This window comes from Ailuropoda melanoleuca, chromosome 11 (genome assembly GCF_002007445.2).
Source record: "Ailuropoda melanoleuca isolate Jingjing chromosome 11, ASM200744v2, whole genome shotgun sequence".
Classification (NCBI taxonomy): domain Eukaryota; kingdom Metazoa; phylum Chordata; class Mammalia; order Carnivora; family Ursidae; genus Ailuropoda; species Ailuropoda melanoleuca.
The window spans coordinates 105,797,833-105,824,585 of record NC_048228.1 but is presented as its reverse complement, the minus strand read 5'-3'; the positions used below and the strand labels follow the sequence as shown (position 1 = coordinate 105,824,585).

Genomic DNA, 26,753 nt, shown 5'->3' with positions numbered 1-26,753 from the left:
TGCTGCACAAACATACACACCCAATTTATTTTCTCGTCAGTAGAGCCATTCTCACTGTCCGGTACGTAAGTCCCAGGATCTTCGGTCCTTTCTCCGAGGAGAGAGGTGCCTCCGTGTGGAAGCTGACCCGGGAGCCGCTGGGAGAGGGCCGGACGCCGGTGCGGGGGAGGGACACTGCTCTCCGCTGCAGAGTTGGAAGGGGGGTTCAGAGCAGTGTACCGCCACAAAAATGTGATGGAGCCCAAGGGCTGTTGCAGATGCCGGCACAAACCACAGCTGCCCTCCATTCACCTGACCTCCCCTCGAATACTCCTGGAGTCCTACTATGCACTGGGCCTGGGGCGGAGAACACACACGGGGTGCGTGGGGCCAGGGGAGTGGGGAGGGGCTGCCTGAGACAGGGGCTCACCCGTGTCCATCACCTGCAGCCGAAGCGGGACAGCATCAGCACCATGTTCAGGTTCTCAAACTCCTTCTCCAGGATGATGCGGTAGGTCTTCAGGCCCGCCAGCTCCGCCTCCAGCCTCTGCTGCTGGCTCTGCAAGGGGTACCTGGGTGTTCACGGCCGGCCAGCCCTCGGCAGCAGCAAGACACGCCAGGGCATGAATGCGTGAGCACATGAAGGAGTAAATAGACAACAAAGTGAATAAAGAAGTGCATAAATATACGTATAAGTGAATAGGAAAGTACAAAAAAAAAGTAAGTAAATTAAAAGTAAATAAGGAAATAAATAAGGAAATAAAGTACAAAACAAGTAAATGAGTAAATATAGGTAAGTAAATAAGTAAACTCCTAAGTCAACAATTAAACCAGGAAGGGCAACCCCCCCACCCCACCAACACGGCTCCTGGAAGCAGGCCAGCCAGCCACAGACACAGTCCCCAACCATTAAAATCCTTCTACCCCGCCCCCTCCCTGGGCCCATTCTGCCTCACTGTAGCTCCTTCTATAGGCTGGGGAAGCATGGTTCCCAGGGGTCAATGCCCGCCCAGCCCCACAGCCAGGCAGGGGGGCCTGGATGCACGGTGGCACTGGACTTCTGAGCTGGCTGCTTTCAGGCTCCCGGCCGCACGGCTCCACAGCAGCAATCAGGCCCGGGCCAGGGAAGGCATGGGGCGGCCTCAGGGTAAGGAGCATGTGCAGGGCTGGGCTCCCACCCACGGAGAAAGGGTGTCTGAATGCCAGGGCCTCGCCAGCATGGGGGCACAGCTGTCTTCCCCTGCGATGTGGACTGGGATCTCAGTGAGCCACCCTGCTCGCAGGTCATGGACAGTAAGGGGCAGGCCCCCACCCCCCATGGCACACACCCTCCCTGCCGCCCAGGCTGCTGGGTCAGGCTGTGGCGTCTTTGGATAGCTAGTTGTTTTCTTTCCTGTTGTTACTATTATTATTATTATTATTTAAACATTCAGCGTTCTTCAGAATTTTTTAGCAAGCTGCAGGAAAGGGGACGAACTACACTCAAAGGAGCCAGGAATTGCAGCAGAATTTTGGGGAACAGAGAAGTCTGGGGTGAAGAGCCTGCTGGAGGGAGCATGCGGGGAACAGCCCCCAGAGGGCTATGTGTGATGGTGACATCATCGGGCACCAGGTACCCTGCCAGAGAGCCCTCCAGGAGCTCCACATGGAGTCGGGCATTTCATGGCTCACGGCCACCCAAGGGGGCAGACCCGCCATGATCCCCGGCTGACACGTGAAAGACCAAGGACCGGGGACATTCCCTCGGCACACAGCTGCTGAGGGCAGAGCCCGATTCGATCCCCTGCCCATGGCACTTGCAGGCACCCCTTCTGAGGGGCGCCGCTGAGGATGAGTGCAGAGATGGACAGAACGTTCAGCACGGCGTCATTTGTGACAGAATTCCTGGGTGTGACCCAAGCGCCCAGCGAGTGGGAAACGGGGACTCAACTACGGTTCCTCCTTCTGATGAAACTGTACGGTCACGAGAGTGATTCGTGAAAGCACAGGGAGGGAGACACGCAAAGGCTCACCATGTCATAGAATGGAAAGCGTAGGACTCAAAACTGTGGTCTCCCATCCCAATCTTTCCTGTCAGTCTGTCTCTCCTACCTCCCTCTCTCCCTCCCTCCACAGAGAGAGACATATTTATCTAGACCTGGAGAGATCCGTGATGACCTACGGACAATATAGTTCCCTTCATCTACAGGAATAGACAGACTGAGAGGCACACAGAAGGCAGCCTGGAGGCCGCCGCACTGACATGCTAAGGATGTTTCTCGAAGGATTGGATTTAAACGTTCTTCACACACTCTTCCGAAATTTCAAAATTTTCTTCCATGAATATGTTAATTTTATAATCAGAATAAAATAACACATTTAAAAACTGATTTTCTGCATGGTTTCCCCTCGTTTTCTTCTCTGAGCTTTTCATTAAAATAGATGCCACCCATGCACGCCTGAATTTATGCAAACCTGCCCAGGGAGAGGATCTTTCCCTGGGGGCGTGTGATCCAGACCACGGATGCCGTCACCGGACACATGCAGGGACACTCATCACACCCCCAGCCGTAGTCGGGAGGGGCTGGGGACACACCGGGGGCCCCCACGAGGGAATGGGGACAACCGCCCCAGTGAGAAGTAACGGGCCAAATGCCACATGGCGACGTGGCTACCACAGAGCGCTGAGCTGAACAAGTACACGGCACGAGCAGGCCCGCAGCACAATCCCTGGGCCTCACATCCAGACAGAACACTGCACTTTGTAAGGACACATAACACGGACGGACACTCGCTCGCGCCTGGGTGGTGCACAGGCGATGGACATCAGGGTTTGTGACGCGGTGTTTAGCAGACCGTGTAGGCTTCATCCCTGGCTTCCCGGCACTGCAGGGCCCTGGCTGAGCAGGGGGCCACGGAGCCGGGATGTGGGTGCTTCCCTCCCCGGGTGCCTCACCTGGAACTTTACCAGCTGCCTCTGCAAGTCCTCCTGTTCCACTCGGGCTCTTTCTAGAGTCTTCCTCAGCTCCTGGAGCTCGAATTCCTTGACTGGGAGGAAAGGTACGAGAAGGACATCCTTTCCTGTTCTTTCCCATCAAACAGCTCCCCTTCTCTTTGAACTATACCCCCCTCCAGGCACCAGCTGAGGCCCCATGATGGGCAGGTCATCCCCCAAATCCTTTCTAGCAGAGATCTCTCTATCTCTGATAATACAAAGAACATCTCTGTCCATTGGGGCAAAATGTGCAGACACAGAAAGGAATAAAGTAAAACATAATTCCCTCCTCTTGCCTGCTGCAGACAACCACCATTAAACTTTGTGCGGATTTACATGTAATTTCACATAGTTGAGGCTGTGGGGAAGTTGTGAGGAACACAGGTCATGGAACCCAATGGCCTGGGTTTAAATTTCGGCTCAGCCATCAACCAGCTGTGCAGCCATGGGCAAGTCACTTAACCTCTCTGTGCTGCGCTTTCCTTATTTTATTTTAACATCTATCTATCTATCTATCTATCTATCTATCTATCTATTTTAGTAATCTCTATACCCAACGTGGGGCTCGAACTCATGACCCCCAGATCAAGAGACGCATGCTCTTCCAACTGAGCTACCCAGGCGCCCCACACTTTCCTTTTTTTAAAAGGAAAGGATACTATTACCAACCTTGCAATACTTTTATGAGAATTAAAAGAGGTAACTTGTCTAAAGTTCTTAGACCTGTGCCTGGCTCAGTGGATGTTATGGGTTATTTCCCATGTGATTATTATTTTTACTCACTGTTATTCTCCTAGATGACATTTTTTTGTTCCACTGAATATCGTAACTCCTTATTGCTGGTTACTCTGACGGATCATAAAACCCCAGATCACAAAGCCATTAGGAAAGTGCTGAACTTGACGACTTACTTTTCAGAAGTTTAAAGATAAACTCTTGCAAGAAACACAAGTCGAGTGAAGAAAAACGCTCCTCTGGAAACAGGCCTCCTAGTGGAAGTGGATCAGGGCACTCGGCGTCCTCCTCCAAGTTCCCTTTGTGCAAATTCCAACATTCCTCCTTCACCCGAGGTTCCAGATGCTTTAAGTACTCAGTGGAATCTTTTTCGAATTTCCCTAAAAAGCAAAGAAATCCCGTGGCGAAGGGCAGCCCCATGAGCAAAAATGAGCGGTATTTCTGGGCCCCGTGTCCAGATGCGAGCAAGGCCGTCCCTGCTCCGTCCCAGTCCCCAGGCAAACAGACAAATAAGCGGACCCGGGGCCAGATGGGCGGCAGCAGGGGGACCTCCTGGCGGAGAGGTCCTTGGTTGAGCTCTAACTCACATACCACACAATTTGCCCATTTAAAGTACTCAATTCAGGGGTTTGTAGTATATTCAGACTTGTGCAGTCATCACCATGGTCAAGTTTAGAACATACTTATCACCCCAAAAAGGAAGCTGGTGCCCCCCTGACCTGCTCTCCCCTCCCCTCACTTCCTCTACCTGCTCTCCCCTCCCCCAGCCCCTGGCAACAGCCAATCCGCTTCCTGTCTCTATAGATTTCCCTGTTCTGGACCTTTCATATATCTGGGACCAGACACTATGTGGTCTTCTGTGACCAGTTGTTCAGTTTACCACGTTTCCAAGGTTCACCCACACTGTGCCATGCATCAGTCCTTCATTCCTTTGCAGGGCTGAATAATATTCCATGGCACATGCCCACATTTTGTGTGTCTGTTCACTCGGTGATGAACTTCTGGGTTCTTTCCACTTTGGGGCTAGCATGAATAAGGCTGTTATGCACGTTTACGATGTCATGTGAACATATGTTTTCGGTTGGCTGGGTGTCCACACCCAGGGGTGGGTCTGCTGGGTCATATGAGGACTCGACATATAACGTGCTAAGAACCATGAGGCCATTTCCTCCAGGAGCAAATTGGGGCTACAATTCCCCCACATCCTCACCAATCTTGCCTTTCTGAGGGTCTTGGGAAGGATGAACAGGAGCAAGATGGGTGCATGGATTGAGGGAGGCCCTTCTGGGACAAGGCAACTGGAGGGGAGACACAAGTGTCGCCGGGCAGGGGTGGTGGGAGGCAGGGCGCTGCTGACACACTGAGGCCGAGCTCCCCGCAGTGCTAGGGGCACCCAGGGTGTGCTGGCGCGGGCAGAGGCTGCCCCAAGATCACCTCCTCCAACCCTTACGTCAGCCCCATGAGGTCCTCAGTCACTGTCCCCCTTCTGCACTGTGGACAAAGGCCACGGGTGGAGGTTTGCCCAGGGCTTGAAAGGGAGCAATCGGCAGAGCAGGGAGTCATACTCAGACCCTTGGCTGTTGTCCCCCGAAGATGTCAGCGGGGTGGAGAAGCCTGGTGGGCCCTCCACGGAAAGCAGACATCCAGTGTTACAAAGCTATGCCTGCCTATGGGGACAGAAGGCGCCTCAGTCCTTGCCTGGGATTGGGGAGTGGGGTGGCTGCTAATGGGCCTAGGGCTTCTTTCTGGGGTGATGAAAACATGCTAACCCTAATTGTAGTCATGGTTGAATGTATCCGAATATTCCAAGAACCGCTATCAGAGTGTGAACTTGAGGGTATGTGAACTCTGTCTCCACAAGTCTTCCGTGAGCGGAAGCAGAGACCAGGGACAGGACAGCTCAGGTTCTTTCGGGGTGGGGACAACGAGGCCAGGCGATCCCGGGGCTCACTGCCCCTCGGGGGACCCCAGGACAACAAAGCCAGGTGAGTCCTGGGCCCCCAGGGGAGTGGGGCACATCCCCGTTCCCCCGCAGGACCCAGCCTCAGAGACTCAGAGACGGACCTGCCCAAAGCCCCGCTTCCCAGCAAAATCGCAGCCATACGAGTAGAAACTGAAAAGCTCTCAAGAGCCCGGCCATCAAGGTGGAATTTGTAGGCAGTTTAGAGGGAACACGGAGTGAGGCTTGCCCGTGTCTGTTTCCTTTTAAAGAACAGCAGAGGCCCTCAGAGAGTCACAGCGATCACAGCCACAGGGAGCTATGACTTCATGGTCCCCCAGCACACGATTTTATAGATTTTGAAATGAGCCTTAACCCTCCTCAGCGGGTAATTTACCCAGTACAGCTCCGAGCATCGGAACGCGCAGGTCGCGCTCAATGCAGGTAAGGAGATGCATTTCTATCTTCGTTGCCATAACTCACCTTAAACAAGACATTAGTGAAAGTGGTTTATCTCCTGTTAAACCCCAGCCTTAACGTGGGCCTGCCGTATGTCTATGCGCGCCTTCATCCAGTGTTGACTATCTGCTCGGGGCCAGAGATGAGTCCTGACCCACACTCATCTTCCCGCCGGGAGCGCAGAGCGATGCGGGTGCATGTGTATGTTGTGGGGTGGTGACAACAACGGGATGATCGTTGCACAGCCAAGGGTATGTGTGGACCTTCAGGGGTCCCAGGAAGCCCCCTCCCAAGTCCGGGATCAGGGAAGACATTGTGGAGAAAGTGGCATCTGGGCCGTGCCAGGCCCACACAAGGCACTGACGTCGGTCCTCAGAAGAGCCCTGAGGGGTGGGCAATTTCATCTTTCCTTTACAGATGAGGCAGTGGTAGCACAGAGAGGTTAAGTAACTGGCCCCAGGCCACTCAGCAAGCATGGTGCCTACCAGCTTGCCTACCAGCAAGCTTAGGTCTGATCTAGTTCTAACAACATGAAGTAATGGTGGAAAAGGGAAACAAATGTCACCCCTTACTACAGCACTTGACAGAGCTGTTCTCATTCTTGGGGGATCTTTGCCAGCCCCAGAGCACACCTGCGATGCTACGTGGTTTAATCATTGTGGGGCCTCCCTGGGCTGTGGGACTCGTTTCACTTGAATGCAAGACATCTTAATGGGATGCTGTTTTAATTTCACTTGAATGCAAGACATTTTAATGGGACGTTGTATTAATCCACATTCTTCAGTTTCCCTGGGACAGAGCTCTGTGTCATTCTTTTTTTTTTTTTTAAATGATTTTATTTATTTATTTGACAGAGAGAGACACAGCCAGCGAGAGAGGGAACATAAGCAGGGGGGTGGGAGAGGAGGAAGCAGGCTCCCAGCAGAGCAGGGAGCCCCATGTGGGGATCGATCCCAGAACCCTGGGATCTCGCCCTGGGCCAAAGGCAGACGCTTAATGACCGAGCCACCCAGGCGCCCCATGTGTCATTCTTTCTGTGTCCCTGGCAGGTGGCTCAGTAAGGAAAGAGTACGTGCTGAAGGGTTATATGTTGAACATATTCATTCATGCATCCCTGCATTCACTCCACAAACGGGCATGCAGAGCCTACTGGGCGTGCCGGGCGTGGTTCTAGGCCCAGGAGGTACTGCCGTGAATGAAAGGGAAATATCCTCAAACACAAGGGGTTTATATCCTGGAGGGAGACAGCAAACAACATAGAGAGCAAAGAGGCCGCTAGAAGATGGAAGATGAAGAGAAAGAAGGCTGGGGAGGAGGGAAGGGTGGGGGGTGCACAGCTGTGCACACGGCCAGCAGGGGTCGTCTTCCAGGAGGTGACACCTGAGCAAGACCTGGGTGGTGGGGCGAAGGGAGGGAGGGAGCCCCCAGTGACTTGGCCACGGAGGCTGCAGGCAGGGAGAGTGTGGAATCCAGGCCCTGAGGTTAGTGAAGGGGCAAATTACACAGCAAAGGAAACCATCAATAAAGCAAAAGGCAACCTACAGAACGGGAGAAGATATTTGCCAATGACCCACCCGGTAAAGGGTTAATATCCCAAATACGTAAAGACCTCATACAGCTCAACACCAGAACAACAAACTGCCCAATTAAAAAACGGGCAGAGGACCCGAACAGACATTTTTCCAGAGAGGACCTACAGACGGCCAACAGACACATGAAAGTATGCTCAGTATCGCTCGGCATCAGGGAAATGCAAACCCAAACTACAAGGAGATCACTGCACACCTGTCAGAATGGCTGACATTAACAACACAAGAAACAACAGGTGTTGGCGAGGATGCAGAGAGAAAGGGACCCCCACGCACTGTTGGTGGGAATGCAAGCTGGTCCAGCCACTCCGAAAACCATATGGACGTTCCTCAAAAAATTAAAAATAGAACTATCATATGATCCAGTAATTCCACTACTGGGTGTTTATCCCAAGGACAATGAAAACACTCCTTCAAAAAGACACACACCCCCCGCCCCCGTTTATCACAGCATTATTTACAATAGCGGAGACACGGAAGCAGCCTGAGGCCATCCACGGAAGTGTGCATGAGGAAGGGGTGGGGTATACATATTTGTGGCATTTACGACAACATGGATGGGACTAGAGGGTATTATGCTGAGTGAAATAAGTCAGCCAGAGAAAGACAAATCCCACATGACTTCGCTCATATGTGTGTTCTAAAAAAAACTCAAATGAAGAAACAAACAAAAAGCAGAATGAGACCTATAAGTACAGAGGACACACTGATGATTGCCGAGGGGAGGGGGTGGGGGCAACGGGCGAAGGGGAGGGGGAGGTACAGGCTTCCAGTACGGGACGAGGAAGACATGGGAATAAACGGCACAGCCCAGGAACAGAGCCAATGACACTGTGACAGCGTTGAGTGGTGACAGGTGGTAGCCACACCTGTGAGCGGAGCATGACCTTGCAACTTGTTGAATCACTAGGTCGCACGACTGAAACTAATGTCACATCGTGGGTCAACTACACTCAAAAGAGTGAATAAAAAGAATGAAGAGGCGACTCCGTAAGCTGTTCCCTGGAAGACCCCAACCGCTCCCAATACACACATGATCTTAAGAGTGTTTGATTAGATCTAGTCTTAAAATTCAGATGAAAAGCAGGGCGGGCGGCCGGCGGGTTACCTGTCAGGTTCTGCAGGTGCTGTTTCCCCAGCAGGTGCTCCTTCTTGTTGTGCAGGGAGCTGAAGAACTGCCTGCAGGTCCTGCAGTACAGGTCGCTGCCTCCATCCCCCTGTGGACAGAAGCGTTTCGGAGGTGGGCGGAAACGCAGGGTTCCCATGGTCTCTGAACGTAAACTTGGCTCAGATGGGCTTCCGGACGACCCACGGGCTGGGCTGAGTCCCGTGTGTCCTGCGCGTCCCTTTCCCTCTGGGAAACCACTTGCTGGTTTGAGGGCTCTCCAAGCTCAGCTGAGAATTTCAAGCCATCCCAAGACCTCTGTCACTGAGTGGGGAGTGCGAGGAATGAGGCCAAGAGGGAACAGCGGGGAGTTCTGGTAACTGGCAGTGTTGTTTGAGAAACTGCACAACCAACTCTGGGTTCTGCTTCTTTGCAAAGAGTTTACTTTGAAATCTTAAACCAAAATGAGCTCTAGGATCAAATAACAAAGATGGGTCCTTTTATCAAAATACCTGTGCACTAACCCATAGGTGCTCGCATGTAGCCACGGATATTTCTGGAAGATGCACCAGAAGCTGGGTAGAGTGGAGGCCTTGGGACGCAGAGGCGGGCTGGCGCCTGGAAGCCTCTGTGTGCCGTTTGCATTTGTTTTTACCATGCACATCTTATTATTATTCTTTTTAAATATTTATTTATTTATTTTGGAGAGAGGCAGAGTGGGAGAGAGAGAGAGAGAGTCCTAAGCAGACTTCCCACTGAGCACGGAGCCCACTGTGGGGCTTGATCTCATGACCCTGAGATCACGACCTGAGCTGAAACCAAGAGTGAGTCGCTTAAGGGACTACACCACCCAGGTGCCCTGCACATATATTATTTTTAAATGAAAAACCTAATTAATTAAGAAACATACATAACTGTATGCATTTGCTTACATTTATTAGTTCAGGGATGTAAACATTTCCTAAGCTTTCGTAAGAGATGCTTCCTGACAAAGACTTCAGATGTTCTCCCGACCCCGGGCCAGCCAGCAGCTATAAGGCTCGGGATATTCTGCTGCTCCCTGATCCCTAGGACTTCTGTCCCTTATCAGAGAGGAACTCCTTCAGCCTGGAGATGTGCCCCTGGCCTGGAAGAGGTCGTGTGATTTCTTGCACAACCTCTGTGAGACTTTGCTCTACTTCTTGCTAAATGAGCGGAAGGACTGCTAGGAGAGGGGAGCGGGGGAGGAGCCCTGGGAGCTCCAGAGAGAAAGATGGGGGAGGGCTTGGAGAGCCCTGAGTCCGGAGGGAACTTCACGGACCGGAGAGAGGTCTGTGGTGCAGCACGTCCGAGAAAGGCCTCCCCCGCCCCGCCCCGGGGCTGGTGCCGAGACATCAGAGTAAACGTCCAAACTGCACATACACGTCAACACGAAGTTCTGCACTCTCGCGTTTGCTTGCAGAAATGCATCCTTATCATACAATCGGTCATGACAACTGGAACAATTACTGAAGTTCACTCTTTGTGGACGAGACACTGAGTCACTGGCTCGGATCCATTCATAGTCGTACTCTGAGCTGCGTGTCGCGAGGACAGTAGGGGCTTGTCTGAGGTCACAGGGTGGGTGAGGAAGAAAGGGGAGGCTCTGGCACAGCAGCTGGCACCCCTCCAGGGCAGGTGGGCACGTGTAGGCAGAGGAGACCGGAGGGGGGATGGATGCCAGGTCACGGACGGCCTGACAGGTAGGCAGGGGGCCAGTGCAGGCTCCAGGGAGGGGTGGCTGGGTCAGTGGGAGAGCAGCTGGCTGAACAGGGCAGAGGAGGGGCGGGGGGCTTCTGCCTCCGCAGCCCCACCTGGGCCCCAAGGGGCTGACCGTTCAGGCAGATGACAGATTTAGGAAGTCCTTGGCACTGTAGTCCTCAAATCAATTTATCGTCATGATAAAAGGTAGTGCACATAAACAACTTTAAAAGTTATTATGAATGTGTGCTTAAAGTAAAAAAAAGGGAGGTGTAAAGTAAAAGTTCCCCCCATCCCATTTTTACTCCCCCTGGTGAGAGTTTCTTGGGTAGCCTTCCAGAAAATGTCATCACAAACACATCTAGCTGCCCCTTAAAATTCATTTTCAGTTATTCTTCGTTTGCTAGTGAAATAGATATTTCTTTGTCAATTAAAGCTTAAAGGGGAAACACCTACCAATTACATCAAAGCTCGTACTGTCCGGTGACTCCAGGCACTGCAGCCCTGTCTGGTCCCCATGTGCCCACTGTCTGCTCCAGGCAGCCCGAACGGCCCTCGGTGCCCTGAATGCCTGACGTGGCCTCCCTTCCCTGGGTCTCTGTCCGTCCTGTGTCCTCTGCCTAGAGCACCCCCAGCTTTACTTCCATCCACTTCTGTCATGCCCAGCATGCCTTCTGGAAGTTTTCCATGTATTCTTATGACTCCTCATTAGGACGAGTCAGAACCACCTGCCCTTAACACACCTAGACAGCCTCAGAGGCTTCAGCACTGGCCTGTCTCCACCACAGCCGATTCCTGGAATGATCTGTCTCGCACTTGCCAGCCTCCCCTGGCCAGGAGCCGTAGGACCGGCTTTCCCCTCCTCTGCACCCTCACGGCCTCCACAGAGCGGGGCTCAGTGCCCACGTGCCTCAGGAACACAGAAGTAAAGGCCTCCACGAGAGACTGACGTAGGAGCCACACTCCAGCAAGACAGAAAATCCTGCGCCCAAATAGTTCGGTCTCCCGTGGCTGCTGTCATCAGTCACCGTGCTGGGTGACTTAAAGGAATAGAACTCATTCTCCCACAGTCCTGGAGACCAGAAGTCCAAAATCAGGGGCGCCTGGGTGGCACAGCGGTTAAGCGTCTGCCTTCGGCTCAGGGCGTGATCCCGGCATTCTGGGATCGACCCCACATCAGGCTCCTCTGCTATGAGCCTGCTTCTTCCTCTCCTACTCCCCCTGCTCGTGTTCCCTCTCTCGCTGGCTGTCTCTATCTCTGTCGAATAAATAAATAAAATCTTTAAAAAAATAAAAAAAAGTCCAAAATCAGCCTGTCTGGGCCAGAATGAAGGTGTTGGCCGGTCCATGCTCCCTCTGGAGGCTCTAGACGAGAACCGCTTCCTGGCCCCTTCCAGCATCTTCTGGTGGCCGACGGCATCCCTCACCTCATGGCCACGTCGCCTTTACCTCAGCTGCTGTGGTCACGTGGCCTTTTCTTCTGTCTCCCTCCTACAAGGCCACCTGTGGCTATAGGATGCCCTTATTTCAATTTCATCACACCCCCAAAGACCCACCCCTCTGCCTGTAAAGTAACATTCACGGGTCCCAGGGATTGGGACCTCGATATCTTTGGGGATGAACATTTTTCAGTCTCCCGTGCCCAATGAGGTGATGTTTCGTAAACCACTGCCCGCCCCCCACCCCTGAAAACAAATACTTACACCAAGCGCTGAGAAGGGAAGGCCCTCCCTCTCCAGTCTGTTTCCTGGTGCGCCTGGTCCTGCTGGAACACAACTGGCATCAGTTAGAAAGCATCTGACGGAGGGGTGATCACCCCGAGGCTAAGAAGTGACCCCAGGCTCCTGCTGCAGGACCAGCGCTTGGCTTCAGGCCACGCTGAGGCTACCCTGACTCTAAAACCCACGAGGCTACCCTGACTTCAGTGAAGGAGCACCTGGCCAGGTATGGAACGATGAGCCAGAAACAAGGAGAAATGAAAAGAGTTCATTCTTTTGATTAGCATGGCGGATTCTAGGTGATGTTAAAAAAATTATTTATTGTAATTAATAGATTTTTATATGATAAGCTCTAAGCCACTGCCACGTTTTACATCAGGCAGTAACGTAGCTTATTGGTTTACAGACCACGCTCTCTTGGAATGGACTTTCTTTGTTGCAGCTTTTCGTGCGGGGACAGTCTCCGAACAGCCACAACCGTTAGCACGCCGCGGGGTTCCCGCGAGACTGAAGATTTAAATAAGATGAGGTGTTCTCTGCTAAGTCGGACCAGTGGCATCTTCAGGGAGGAAAACACCCGCAGGGAATGACAGCTGCTCTCAGTGGACCCTTGGCCAAGGGTCTCAGGACACAGTTTCCTTAGCTCCGACGTTCGTGACGAGGACCGGAGGCCCCACTATGCTCAGGGGGTTGAGCGTGTCTGCTCACAGTTACAGGCTAGATCAGGGGTTTTCAGATCGATGGTTTGTTATCTGCCAGTGCTTGATTAAAAACAAACGTGAGGTGGAAACCCAGGACGTACGATGTGCCGGAGTGGAGAGGCCTGGGGACCAACTTGGTTTTCTGCTTATTTTTATAAATAAAGTTTTATTGGCACACAATACACACCGTCTATGGCACACAATACACACTTTCCTACTTCAACCACAGAGTTGAGCGGTTGTGACAGAGACCACAGGGCCCACAAAATGTAAAATACTTACAGTCTAACCCTTTAGAGCAGCTTGCTAATCCCTACTCTGGATGAAGCTGAGACGGGGTGCCTTTGCTGCAGAGCAAGAGAGGGGGGACCCAGTGTGAATGCCTCCTGAACTCTTGCCACGTGCTGCTCCCTGTGATTTAAGTCCTCTGCTCTGCACCAAGCCCTGCTCAGAAGGACCGATTACAGCCCTATTTTCGTATGAAGACAGTGAGGCACCAACTGCTTTAGCGTTTGTGCTAAGTCACAGAGCCAGCGCATGGCAGAGCTGGGATCTGAACCGGGCACTTGGACTCGTGAGCCCACACCCTGAGCAGAGGAGAGAGCTCGGGTGGGAGTGAGAAGCAGCAGCGTGGGGGACCGATGGGCTCTGTGGGGAAGCCCTGGGGACGCTGCTCAGCCCTGACCACAGAGAGCGCAGGGAACAACGCTCCCCGTGGATGGTGGTGGACCCCGAACCACTGGTAAGGAGCTCACCTCCCTAGACCTGAGCTCCCGGACTCCTGCCGGTTGAGGACTCCCAACACTGCCCCATGGGCACGCACCCCTGGGAGGAGACTGGTGATGACTTCCAATGAGGAGGAAGAGACAATGAATGGGGGGGTGCCCTCCACGGTGAAGGCACGGTGAGTGGACACTCAGTAAATGGAGCTCCCTTCTCTTCCTTCAGCTGGGACCCCCCAGAGCTGGACCCCAAGGCAAGGATTTGGGTGTGAGTGGTGTTTTTTGGGTGGTGATGCCAGGAAGCATTGGTGGGGGAGGGGGCTGGTGAGTGGAAGGAGGGAAGAAAGCCAGGGCAGGTGTCTTGCTGGGCAGGGACCACCACAATCCATCTATTGGAGAAAGGGTTTGTCTCCAAAAGATATGAGGATGTGGCCTTTAAATTGAAAGTGACTGGTGCGAACACCAGGTGGGGCCGGGACTAGCCCCAAGGGCTTTCCAAACCCACTTCCTGCTGTCAAACATCCCAGAGTGTCACGGAGAGCTAGTCCAGCCCCCCCGCCCNAGTGCATGTGCCTCGGGTGCCGCTTGCCTCCGCAGGAAGGCCCGGTACGCCTGGGAGCTCTGGTAGGCCTGCAGCTCACGGAGGTAGCGTTGCTTGTCCTCATCCGCCTGGTAAACATACCTCTGGAAGAAGGAGCGCAGTGATTCTCAGACTCTCCTTATCTGCGGGGGGGGGGGGGGGGGCTCCTCATCCCATTTGCCTTGACTTCTCTAGGAAGGTCCCAAGAAGCTACTACCCAGCTTCTGCTTGCACACCCCTGGGATGGAGACCTCACTACCTACCAGCAAGTTCATTCCTCGTTTGAATGATGCTGACCCCACAGAAGGTTTTCTTCCAACCTATTGGAATCTGTCCCTCTCCCCGTCCCACGGCTTTCACCCTTCTGCCACGTGTGATCTGGTGACCGCAGAGGAGGGTAGCACTCTCAGGTCCCTTGCGAGGGACATGTCACTTCTAGTCAATCATCACTCATGCAAAATCAGTGCTTTACCCTGTGCAGCGTGCCGGGCTGGGCACTGGTGATAAAGGACAAATCAGAGCCAGCCCCAAGCTACCCCTCGGCTACTGTTTTCTCTCCGTCAGAAACACCCATCTCGCCTGTCCTCCTCTGGCCAAATCATACTTTTCCTACAAGATCCATCATAGAGCATCTATTTACCTCCTCAAGGATCTTTTTCTGATGCCATCAGGCTGGGCTGTGCGCTACCACACTCAGGTACCTGCTGGAGCACGCCAGTCCTGGAACAGACCTTGGTCCCGGGCAATCCTCACCCTGGATTGTATGAGTCCACTTCAGGTCCTGACCCCCTTGACTGTGAGCTCCCGAAGGCGGGAACCTTGACTCATCTCCAGCCACACCAGGCTGGTGTAACCCAGGGACAGCAGGGGGAAAGCATGGGTGGTATGGAGGGCAAAAGTTTGCCCGAAGAACGCTTGTCAGGTAATGACTATCCACAGCGGTTATTTACTTTAGACACTCGGTAATTTGAAATAAATAATCACGTTATTAAGTTAAAATGATTTTAAAGCATTGATATGCTGGGTTCGTCCTTCTAAAGTGTGGAGCAGACAGTCTCTCAGATGGCCTCCCTCTTTCCTCAGGCTTCTGGACCCTCTTTCTACCTGTCAGTTGGCACACAGCCTGAGCCCCATTCTTGCAGGGACCTGAGTCCCACCAAGGGGACAGCTGAGGATTGTGTAAGGCAGGGTTTTTAAAACTAGGCTTTGGAGGAGCTCCAAGGATGGCAGCTGGAGCAGGGAGAGGGTGAAGGATTTCTGAGATCATGAAAATAGCTCAGAGACTCCCTAAAACCTTGGACCAGAGACTCTGCTTCTGGCTGTCCCACCAGAGATGTGTTAGGCTTTGCCAGCACCCTGCTAATTTGCATGGCAAATTGTAGCTTTGGCTCAGCTGCTCAGCCTGGAATGTTAGGGGTTTAAGTCACTGTAACAGGTGGAGACCGACCCTAATCATCCTCACCCAGGTGTAACCACAGTAGCTCTGCTTTGATTGATTTGACAAGTTAGCATGTGTGATGGGGACACTTCCTCCCCACTCCTGATGTTTCCTTCTGTGCCGAGGGAGCCCCACTGGCTTACCCCGCCCGGTCTCTCCTGCACTAGCAGGAGTGGCTTCTCTGAGTGCTAAGCCAGGGCTAGAATCAGAGATGCTGGGTGGAGTCCCGCCCTCTCTCCCTTCCTCTGAGACCCTGGTGGAGAGCAAGGGCTCTTGTCTCCTCTTGGCCATAGTCAGGGGCCTGTCCTCTCCAGGACAGCTAGGGGTTGTCCAGTGTCTGGCCACTGGATCTATTTCCCAAGTGGTTGTAAGCTGGGTTGTAAGAAGAAGGGTGATATTGACACCTCCCACCCCAAATTAGGACTTCTCTGTAATAGTTAATTTGAACCAAGGGCTTTCTGTGGCCAAGACAAGCTGAAAGTGCAGAGATTTGAAGAAGTTTATCTCAGAGTCATGGCATTTGACCCCAAAAAATGACACTCTGAAGGCAAGAGGCTGTTCTGGGAAAAGTATGGGCTTTGCGGGTCAGACCTACTTAGAGGGGGTTTGGGAGGGCTTCTTGTAGGAGGTGACGTTGGAGGGGGCATGGCTTGACCAGTGTGGCTGACAAGTACAGAAGAGGGGGTGGTGGAAGTTGATGGTGGACACATATGCCCTGGCTCTACCCCACAAGCTGGTGTTTCCTCCCCTGTGACCCCCAGAACATACTTCCCGGGGAGATTACAAGTGTTTGCTGGAAAAGGGATTCCATGTAGAATTAGTTTGAGAAATGTCTGACCTTAGAGCTGAGACTCGGAGACTTTCATGTCCTCAAAGTGCTTTCCTCCGTCTCTCCCTCCATGCCTCCCTCCGCGAGAGCGTGGCCTCAACTGAAATACTTTTTAAGGGAACAGAAGCCTATTAAATGCTCCCAAAACATTCTACAGAGGGAAAAGCCTATTTCACATGACTTACTACAGAATTTCCTAAACTTATTTGACAAGTTACCTATGTTTCGTGGATTAGTGGTTCTGCTTAACCCAGTTTGCTAAATGGTGGGAGCCAAAAGCAAGGGAGAACCAGCATTTCTTTTAAGGGGTGGGGTGAGAGGCAATTCATGCCTGCTTTCCAGAAGGTTCCCTGTGGCTCCTGTGTGAAAAGATGGGCTGGGGGAGGGGAACAGCCCCGAATGGAGGCTGTTGGCAGAGGGGGCCACTTTCTCCTCGTTCTACGCAGAAAAGGACTTACTTGCTTTTTCTCTTGAGACAGCTGAGCCCACTGCGCTGCCAAGATCTTTGTGATTTCCGTAAAAGGCAGATCTGGGTGCCTGGCCCTCAGCTGGCTCCTCTGCTCGTTTAGAAAGATCACGTACCTGGGCCGGAACGGAACAAACAGCAGCTTGAGTGACCGACCGCAGGGGGCGGGGAGGGGCAGCGGGCCCAGGGGAGCGATTTCCACTTCCTGGTTTTTATAAACATAAGCAATCATGGATTTGCCCATATTTCAATCTAACCAGTGAATGGAGCTTAGTTCAAGAGGGAGAAATACTCGAATGGCTGATTTATCCAGAGACTCATGAAAGAGAGAGGAGCCAGAGGAGGCTCCCCAAGGCCGGGGCACGAGGCATGCCAAGAGTGGGCGGCAAGTCTGAGCCTCGGTTTCCCCCTCTGTGGAATGGACATACGTAATACCACCTGTCCACAGGGTTACAGGAGATGGAGAAGAAGGCCTTCACCCTGGGAAACATGGGGATAAAGAATAGCAGGGTGACCTGCAGAGCAGTGACTGTCATGGGACCTGTTTTCTGCAGCCCAAGATGCCAGGAGACAAGGGACAAGGTTTGGGGGCACTGGGAGGGGCATCTTGAGCCTTGATGGAGGTTAACTAGCTCATTCCAGAGCACCCACATCTGCAAGCTTGGAAGGGAAACCAGATCTGTGGGCCCCAAAGCCACCCCCTTCTGGTCTGTGACCCACACACAGTTCTTCTGTCCTCACCTTTGAGCGTCAGAACCTTATTACAGCTTAAAGAACTAACAACTCACATCCCCTCCCTATGATGTGAGGCCCCTGGCAGAAAATAAATCAAGGCTGAGATAGGGTCATGGCCACGCCCTGCACACATGGCCACTGTCTTAGTACCCCATCAGGTAGTGTGCCCCATCTTACCCTGTCACAGGAGCGCGGGGAACAGAAATATCCCTCGGGGGTTTCCTTTTCTTGCCTTTGGGCCAGCCCCCTTTCCTTTTCTGAAACAGAAATAGCAGATAGGAAAACCTTGAGACCATCAGTCATGATTTACCATATTCCCATCACAGTTTACATCAGTAATGACAGGACACTAAAGTGTCCTCTCTGTCCACGTGGCCTCTCACCTCCTAGCAACTCTGCAGAGTAGAGATCATCCCCTGATCATGAGGGGAACGAGGCACGGAGATGTGATCACTGCCCCAGTCCCCAGCAGGTGTGGGAGTTGGGATGTTCCTTCTCATCCAAGCTGCAGAATGCTCATCGGGTGTGATCAAGAAAGCAACCCAAGGTTTAGGTGACTAGTTTCACAGGGGGTTGGGACCAAACCTCGGCACTGGGGCGACAGGTGGGCAGGGGGCAGAAGGTTAACACTTGAACTTGACTGAAGCCCAGCCCGGTTCACATCTCAGCTCTGCCACTTACCTGCTGTTTGGCCTTAGACAAGTTAGGAACATCCCTGTGCCTCAGTTTCCCCACTTGTAAAATGGAGATCATGACAGTCCTTACCTGTGCTCTGTGGTAAGGACTAAATGTGTTAATATTCACGTAGCTCTTAAAACAGGGCCAGGTACCCAGGAAATGCTCACTCAGTGCAGGCCACTAGGATTGAACTCTCTTCCACTGAAGCCAGTCTTGGGAGAGAGACCCAAGCTGCAGACTTACTCTTCATTCATTGTGCGTGTTGGATCCATTGACAGTGCCTGAGCCCTTGCTATCACCAGGGCTCTGTGCCTGCTCGGAGTCTAGATGGCTGAGTAGGACACAGGCCCTGCCCTCAAGCAGCTCACAGCCCAGTGCTGGAGGCTGAGTTGTATATAAATAATTGCAACAACTCATTACAAGGGGTAGGGGTTACAGAATGACAGCCTGGGTGTCCTTGCATTCAGGGCTCAGATTCCAAGTTTCCTAAACAAAACACAGGCATGTGCCCAGAATGGTAGAGAGAACTCAGAATGTGCCCTTGTAAACCCCTGTTTCAACTGTTCCAGCTTTCCTGTTCAAAACTTCCTCCCAGACATGCGCATTTCGGCCTTCCCGGAGCCAGGGGATACAAAGCTGGTCAGTGGTTCAGCTGGCTGCCTGGGTGATGATTCGGCACTGCCACAGCCAGGTCAGACGTGCTGGGGACTGAAGGACAGAGGTCAGGGCAGCAATTGGCATCGGGGGGCTTAAGGAGCGGGAGGGCAGAGCTTAGGCCAGGAAGAGGCAAAGAGCCAGGCTAGCAAGCATGTGTGGTAATGAGATAGAGCCGCAGAGCACCTAGCAAGGTGCCAGGCATGCAGTAGGTGCACAATAATGACACTGTCTCTCACTCCCTTCTGATGCACAGACTATGCAGATCCCTGGAATCTGGAAGTGAAGGACAATTCTTTCAGGACCCTGGAGAGCTCCCAGGAACTGTGGTCAGCTTTGATTCCTCGTAGTGAACACTTTTGAACAGTGGAGTTCACCAAGGGCTTCCCAACACCCGTGTTCCTGAATGTGAGCCTCACGTTCCCCAGTGAAAGCAAATATGATCATCATCCCATGCCACAGGAAGACACTCAAAGATGGTGTGATTGGCCACTGAGTGGCTGAGCCCAGCCGAGAGCCAGGAGCACGCCATGGCTTCTGCTGGAGCTGTGCCTCCTGAGGGAGACCCCATAGCTGCCTGGGGTCAAGTGGGACATGGGCAAGGTGACCTCTGCCCTGCATCACAGCCAGAGCTGCGCCCTTCCCTCTCCCTGCTCAGCTCTCCTGCTGTAGCACAGAGGGGAAGTCGTTTGTTTCCAATTAGAGGAAATATTTCCACGTATTTTATTGTACTTCTCTATCTCCTCGGATTATAAATCAAAAGTCAAAATAAGTGTGCTTGTTTATCATTTTACTGCTGTCGCTGGCCCTTTGTTTCAGCTTCTTTATTACAAGAAAATCTGTCCTGAATGTTTTCTTAGTTTGCCCACAAACTATAGTCATGGAGACAGAGGCACTTGGGATATGTTTCTCTGCAGTCTTTTGTTCTTCCTCCATCTCTCACACAGGATTTGCACTTAATTGACTCTGCCCTAAATAGAGCCACGTACACCGTGAGCTGGTCATTACCACAGGGTGCTACTGCGTGGAGAACATTCCCACACACTTGAGGACATCCATTAAAAAAGAAAAGGCAGCACAGAACACAGTGAGCAAGACAAGAGCGAAGAAAACAGTGTGGTTGGCAGTGGAGCAGAAAGCCCACTTTCAGCAGAGCAGAGGGTCAATTTTGCCGTTTTGATTGGCAAAATCCAAGGGGGTGAAATCCTTTCTGAGACGATTCTTGACCAGCACAGACCTTTCATATTCAAATTGCAACAGATGGTGAATTTTGGATATTTGGTTCAATAGACAGAATTTTCTTGTCAGCAAGGTGGAGTGGGAGGTACAAGGGGCTGGAGTGACAGACATGGCTCCCCAACCCCTCACCAGCTCTGATGCGCCATGGGTCTGAGAGCCGTCCTTACCCCTGCAGCTCCTACGTATGATGCAAAAGGCAGCACTGGGCCAGCGAACTAGTGTTTGTAAAGGGCTAGCACAGGACCGGGCACCTAGCAGGGACTCTGCACATGCGTCTTCTCCTGGCCAGGGAGGGAAGACCTCAAGGACACGCTCATGAACAGGATTCTACAAGGAGACTGAGCAAGCATCAAAGAGAAAAATAGTTCAGTTTATGCAACTTTTCGTGTCCTTCTTTTGGGAACCAGACCAAAGCTCGGATGATGCTTACTTATAAGCATGCTTAGGGAAAGACTCTGGGCCTCTGTGCGTTTTACAGTCAACTCCTCAGCAAAGTCTGGGTCCTGGCTATTTGCACGAGGGCAGTAGGGGCTTAGTTAAAGGGCATGCAGCACCAGCCCCCTCCCCACTGCGCCGCCGCACCTGAAGTGAGGATGTTTATTACAAGATGGTTCGTGCATCACATGGTTCTAGACACGATGAGAAAGGTTAAACTGTTAAAACCTGGGTCCCTGCATTTAGATATCACGGTCCTCTTAAGTCAGAATTCTAGTTCATTTACTTCTGAAATAAACTAACACTGCAAGAGAAGTGCTTTTCTATTTTTTTCTAATGGAAGCCTAGTAGACACCCCCTAGCTAATCTCTCATCTTGGCTTTAACCAGCTTTGCAGACCAGATGCCTCGGGGAGAATTGATGACTCTGTGTAGCAACAGAGGGTGGTGGTCAGAGCATGGATTCAGGAGCATGACGGTCCCCGTGTGCATCCCAGCGTCTTCACAGACTGGCTGTGGAACCTCCAGCACATTACCGAACCCCTCTGTGCCCCGGTGTCCTCCTCTGCGCGGGGAGGTGCCAGCTCTTCCCTCACTGTCTGTAAGGGCCATACAGGCTCAGACAGGTGCCAGGGCCTAGGAAGCCTGTGGGGTGGCTGTTACTGGGATGGAGGTCAGCCCTCTTGGGTTCTAATCCTGTTCCACCGCCTTCTGCACCTGTTGCCTCTGGAAAGTCCTTAGACTTCTGAGTGCACATCCACCCAGAAAGTGGAGCTGGCTTGTTGCGACGGTCACACGAAGAAGATATACACAAGAAAGTGCCACCATGATTGGGATTTAGCTGTGGCTTAAAGGGGAACCAAGCCTGAGTTCAGCTCCTCACACATCTCTCTGTGGCTGTGGCAGACACTGCCAGTCATCTCCCCAGCATCCATTCTACCCTTCTTTATTAGAAATTGAACCCTGGGGGCGCCTGGTTGGCACAGCGGTTAAGTGTCTGCCTTCGGCTCAGGGCGTGATCCCAGCGTTCTGGGATCGAGTCCCATATCAGGCTCCTCTGCTATGAGCCTGCTTCTTCCTCTCCCACTCCCCCTGCTTGTGTTCCCTCTCTCGCTGGCTGTCTCTATCTCTGTCAAATAAATAAATAAAATCTTTAAAAAAAAAAAGAAATTGAACCCTGATTTTTAGTTGGGCCCATGGCCACCTGGAATAAATACATTTCTCAGCCTTCCTTGCAGCCATTTGGGGCCATGTGACTAAGATCTGGCCAATAGCGAAAAACTGAAGTATGGTATGCAACTTCTGGAACATCTTCATAAAAGGAAGGCATCTTTTTCACCTCTTTCTCCCCCATGCTGGCTGGATGCAGACATGAAGGCTGGTGCTCAAGCAGCCACCTTGGACTATGAGGCAGCATGCTAAGGATAATAGAGCAATGAGATGGACAGAGTCTGGGCTCTTGTTGGGTGTGATACCTCCATAGTGCCCCAAACCACCTACCTTTATATGTCATTTCCATGAGAAAGAAATACTTTCGATGTTGTCTAAATCACTATTACTTGGGGAATTTTCTGTTATGTGAAGCTGAGGCTCATCTTAATGCATACAGAGGGTTATTTTATTTTCGGGTTTCTAAGCGGACCTGGTCATCTCTCACTTGAACTATTACAATAATAAGGGAAAAAGAAAAAAAAATAATTGTGCACCTGTTGTGGAACAAACTTTTTGGTAGATGATCTGTATTTAGACTTCAGAATAGATCAGGCTGTCTCCATGTAAGAATGGCTCGCCTAATCCCAGAATGTTAACCAGCAACCCTGAGTTTCCTGGAGTGGCTGGGCTTGGGAGCCCAGGCACTCTGAACTTAAATCCTGCCCTGCCATTTACTGTGTGATCCTGGGCAAGTTCCTTGACTTCTCTGTGCCTTAATTCTATCCTCATTGAAAAGTGGGGGTAAATATACCAAACTCACAAGGTTGAGAGGGTTCAGAGACAAGGCACAGGGGTTCCCGGTCCAGAGCTCAGAACACAGGAAATGTTAAGCATGCAGCTGGTAACAATGCTGGCCCAGCGCTCCGTGCCTGGCCTGGGTATTGCACTTGCCTTTGGCTCCTCTGTGTCCTGCTCCTTTGGGTTACCCTGGTTGGCCAGCATGACGTGCTGCATGGGCAGAGACGTGGGGTCCCGGCAGTGGGTGCGGATCACGGAGCATCCTGGGGGCAGGCCGCCGGTCTTATCTGGAGATGGGAGAAGGGGTTCTGCAGGTGCTGAAACAGGAAGAAATGGCCCCATAAGGTCCGAGGTATTGAATCATCGCCACCCTCTGGGTCTGTCTGGCACAGGCACTCTGTAGTGTGACGCGTGCATTTTCAGATGCTCACAAGTGACAGCGAACTCTGGAAACCAGAGTTGGCGGTCACTTTTCTGGGGCACAAACGGTAGCTACATAGCGGAGCTGGTGCATAGAAACAAGTGAGGCCCCAGGGAGCTGGCACAGCCTTTTGAACTATTTAAGCATTTAAAAATGGTTAAATGTAAAAACAAAATTGTGTTTATAAAACCAAATATCCAAATTCCACCATCTGTTGCAATTTAACATATTAACCATTTAACCATTGTTAAAAGCGTGGGCTCTGGACCCTGACCATCTGGGGTCAGACCCCCACTCCCATGGATGAGCTTCATGTCATTAGCAACACGCTTCACCCGCAGGGACTGCAGTTCCTGTGGCACATGCTGGGGCAGAATTCATGCCTGCCTCGTGGAGGTGTTGAGAGGCCAGTCACACAACAGGGATCAACAGGATGCCTGCTGTACGTCAGGTGTACGGACATGAGCGCACACAACAGACAGAAATCCAGTCCTCCTGGAGCTGACGTTCTGGGGGGTGGGGATTAGACTGAAACTTGTAAAGTACAGCACAGGGCACTTAGTAGGCTCTTATTTTGGTGGCATTTTAAATTGGTGCATTAGCAGAAATGTATCCCTCGGGAATGTCAACTGCAGCCAAGTTATCCCCTGATCCCATTTTACAGATGGGAGGGAGGTGGGAATGGGACACTGCATAGCTCGGGTCTAGTAGGTGCACGTGCGACTGACTGTGCTTTCTCCTATCTACACACACATGCAGGTCCATGTGTAGATGGGGAAACTGAGGTACAGGGAAGCAGAGCGATCATCCAGAAAAACCCAGGTAGGAAAGGCCAAGTGGAATCTTGAACCCAGGTCTCCTGGCTGCCAGCCCAGTGGTCTGTCCTCCTCCTCTACCTGTCCTGGCTGTGGTTCCCCATGCTGAGAGGAAGGTTACAACTCACAAGGTATGTCCTCAAGTGTGACCCCATCAGTATCCTGGCTTATTAACAAGCCATGATGCAGGAAATGCCCCCTGCCAAACTGCTCCAGGCACTGACTCATCCGAGAATGAGGAAAGGCAGGAAGGAATCACTGACTTTCCTCTCAGCTTCCAAGGAAGAGCAAAGGTGGCAAATAGCGATAACCAAACCCAGAATTCCAGAACCTTCCTGGCCTGTCCCCATTTCTGTAGCCACATGGCCAAGACCTTGTAATCCATTCACTGTTCTTTTTTGATTTGTTTTGTTTTGTTTTAGACAGTATTTTCGAGTCATAACTCATGCGTATGGCTTAGAATTCAAGGGGGGTATTCATGGGGTAATGGTAAAAGCTACAGCTAGCTCACCCCTCTCTCATCCTGCAGCACCCAGGTCCTCTCTGGAGGCAACCATGGTGAGGGGCATGTCACATGCGCTTCCGGATCTAGTCTGCACATTTACATACACTTGGTCCCCTGCACAATGGCAAACTAGTTGCACTGAATTTGATTTGCTTCTGTTGTTGACTGTGCTTTGGAGCTCCTTCTGCTGGCCATTTAGAGCTGCCACAGTTTTTGGGAAGGCTGCATCATATTCCCAGTGTGGATGGGCCACCGTGCATTTAGCAGCCCCTGGTAACACATGCAGGTTATCCCTGGTCTCTGAACATGGCATCACATGCATGTGGGGGGCTCTCTAGGAACTGGGTTGCTGGGTCAAAGGGCATGTGTATTTGTGGTCCAGATAGACCAGACACACCCTGGCTGGCACATTCCCTTCCATGGGGCTGGACCCATCTCATGCCTGCCAACAATGTAAGACTCAGCTTCCTCCTGGAGATCTCTGCCTCTGGGCCCAGAGATGACAGTGCCACCATCTCCCTCTCTGCTCACATCCCTCTATGACTCCCTTGACTTCGGCATGAAGTCCTGATGCCCTGGCCTAGCATTTGAGGCTCCAGGAGGCTGAGCCTTTGTGCTTCTCCAGCCCCACATGCATCCAACTGATCTAAATGACACTGAAAGGTAGAGTCAACATGGGTGGTCACTAGACCCTTCGTGTGTATTATCTTGTTTTAATCTTCAGCATGGCTCATCACCATGGTGACATCCACAGGTGGAGAAGGAAGTTCAGGGACGTCAGTGAACTTTCTGAATGTCCACAGCAGGGTAGGGGCAGATGGGACCCTCCATTTTGGGCTGTCTGTCCTTTCCACCTTCCCAGCCACCTTGTTAATGAACAGAAATCCTCTCGCATTCAGTACAGCCTGACTTCAGATGCCCTCATCCTGCTGGGCCCAGTCCCAAATCTCCCCGGCCTTGGCCTCCTTCCAAAGGCCCAGCACAGCGGCAACAGGGAGGGGCCCATTTGGGAGTCAGCCGTAGGATGATTTATTCATTCAGGGGACAGACATAAGAATGGGACAGACATAAGTACCAGGGTCGGACAGAGTTCCAGGCCCCAGGCAGAGGCTGCAGAAACAGCACTGGCGACAGCACAGACTACACAGAGCTCTTGATTAACACTGAGTCTTCGTTCCCTGGAGGACAAGAGCCATGGTGATTGCCCTCGTTTTGATTATGAGTAAATGGAAGCTCAGGTATGCTCTATGATGTCCTAATGATCTCCAGTTCGGAGACAAGCTGTGCCTACCCTGGAGCCCTGGCTCCCACTGGCTGCACAGTGCAGTGCTCACACCTATAAGTTGGCTAGAATGTCCGGCTCTGCCATCTACCAGCCATATCATTGCTCAGTACCTTGGTTTCCCCACCTGTAAAATGGAAAGGGGCCAGTGAAGATTGAAGCTGTTGTTACAGAGCCTGGCACTCAGGAAGGAGGCAATAGCCAAGAACTGCTCCTATTCTAAGTCAAAGCCTGCTTTGGAACGTGAGAATACCTTCTGCCAGTTCAACTTTAGGCTCGAATGCCTCTTGCCCTCCAGTGCCAGAAGCCAGGAGCAAATTAAATCATTTTCACTTAATTCTCCTATGAGGTTAGAAAATGGGATTTTCTGCGAAAGGGAAGGCTCTGGACAAAGACCTGAACCTTTCCAGCATCGCTTTTGACACCTGCGCACTTGGCAGGAACATCTGGCACCCGCAGAACTGGGTTCCAATCCTGGTTACGCCCTGAAGACCCGCGGGGCCCAGATCAGGTTACTGAACGCCTTAGGTTTCTCACTGTGGAGATGTGACAATGCCCGCCCCCAGGTCGCTGGGGGCATTATATCGGACAGGTGAGCACAGGTTCGCTGAGTCAGAGCCTTAGCCTGGCCGAGGGCCCCATGACGCAACCGCTCTCAACAGCAGAGTCGTCCGCTGACTGCGCGCGCCCCTGTGCCCCAAGCAGCGCCCTGGACCGTGAGCGGCGGCCCGGATCGCAGGCCAGCCCTGCAGCCCGGGCCGCACCGGCTTCGGCACTGGCGGCCGCAGACAGCACCGCAGCCAGGCGGCGGGAAGTCGGGGCGGGCACCTGTGCCCCGGGACGCGCGGGGAGAGGACCGGGAGGGGCGCAGGCCGGGTGACGTTCCAGGGCCTGGGCCCGCCGGGCGTGGACACCAGAGCCGCGGGGCTGGCTGCACCGGAGCGCGCCCACCCCGTCCCGGGGACGACCTCCGCACTCCCGGGCAGCGGGGCGCGCGCGACGGGGAGGGGCGCAAGTTCAGCCACTGACCCGCAGCCTGGCCGCTGTCCCGCTGCATGTCGCCCGCCCGCCCGGGCCGCCGCCCCGG

General features: G+C 52.5%; 1 protein-coding gene across 1 annotated transcript; it reads right to left on the bottom strand.

Moving 5' to 3' along the window:
* Positions 1-26,746, bottom strand: LOC105239723. The gene is made up of 11 exons (XM_034670979.1): positions 26,696-26,746; positions 22,797-22,960; positions 17,866-17,945; positions 16,946-17,069; positions 14,208-14,324; positions 12,203-12,322; positions 8,784-8,892; positions 3,865-4,068; positions 2,915-3,006; positions 423-538; positions 1-184 (listed from the first exon to the last, which is right to left on the bottom strand). Exons 1-11 carry the CDS (start codon positions 26,721-26,723, stop codon positions 52-54), a joined length of 1,287 nt encoding a protein of 428 aa, XP_034526870.1. The 5' UTR covers positions 26,724-26,746; the 3' UTR covers positions 1-51.
* Between the last annotated feature and the right edge of the window lie 7 nt (positions 26,747-26,753).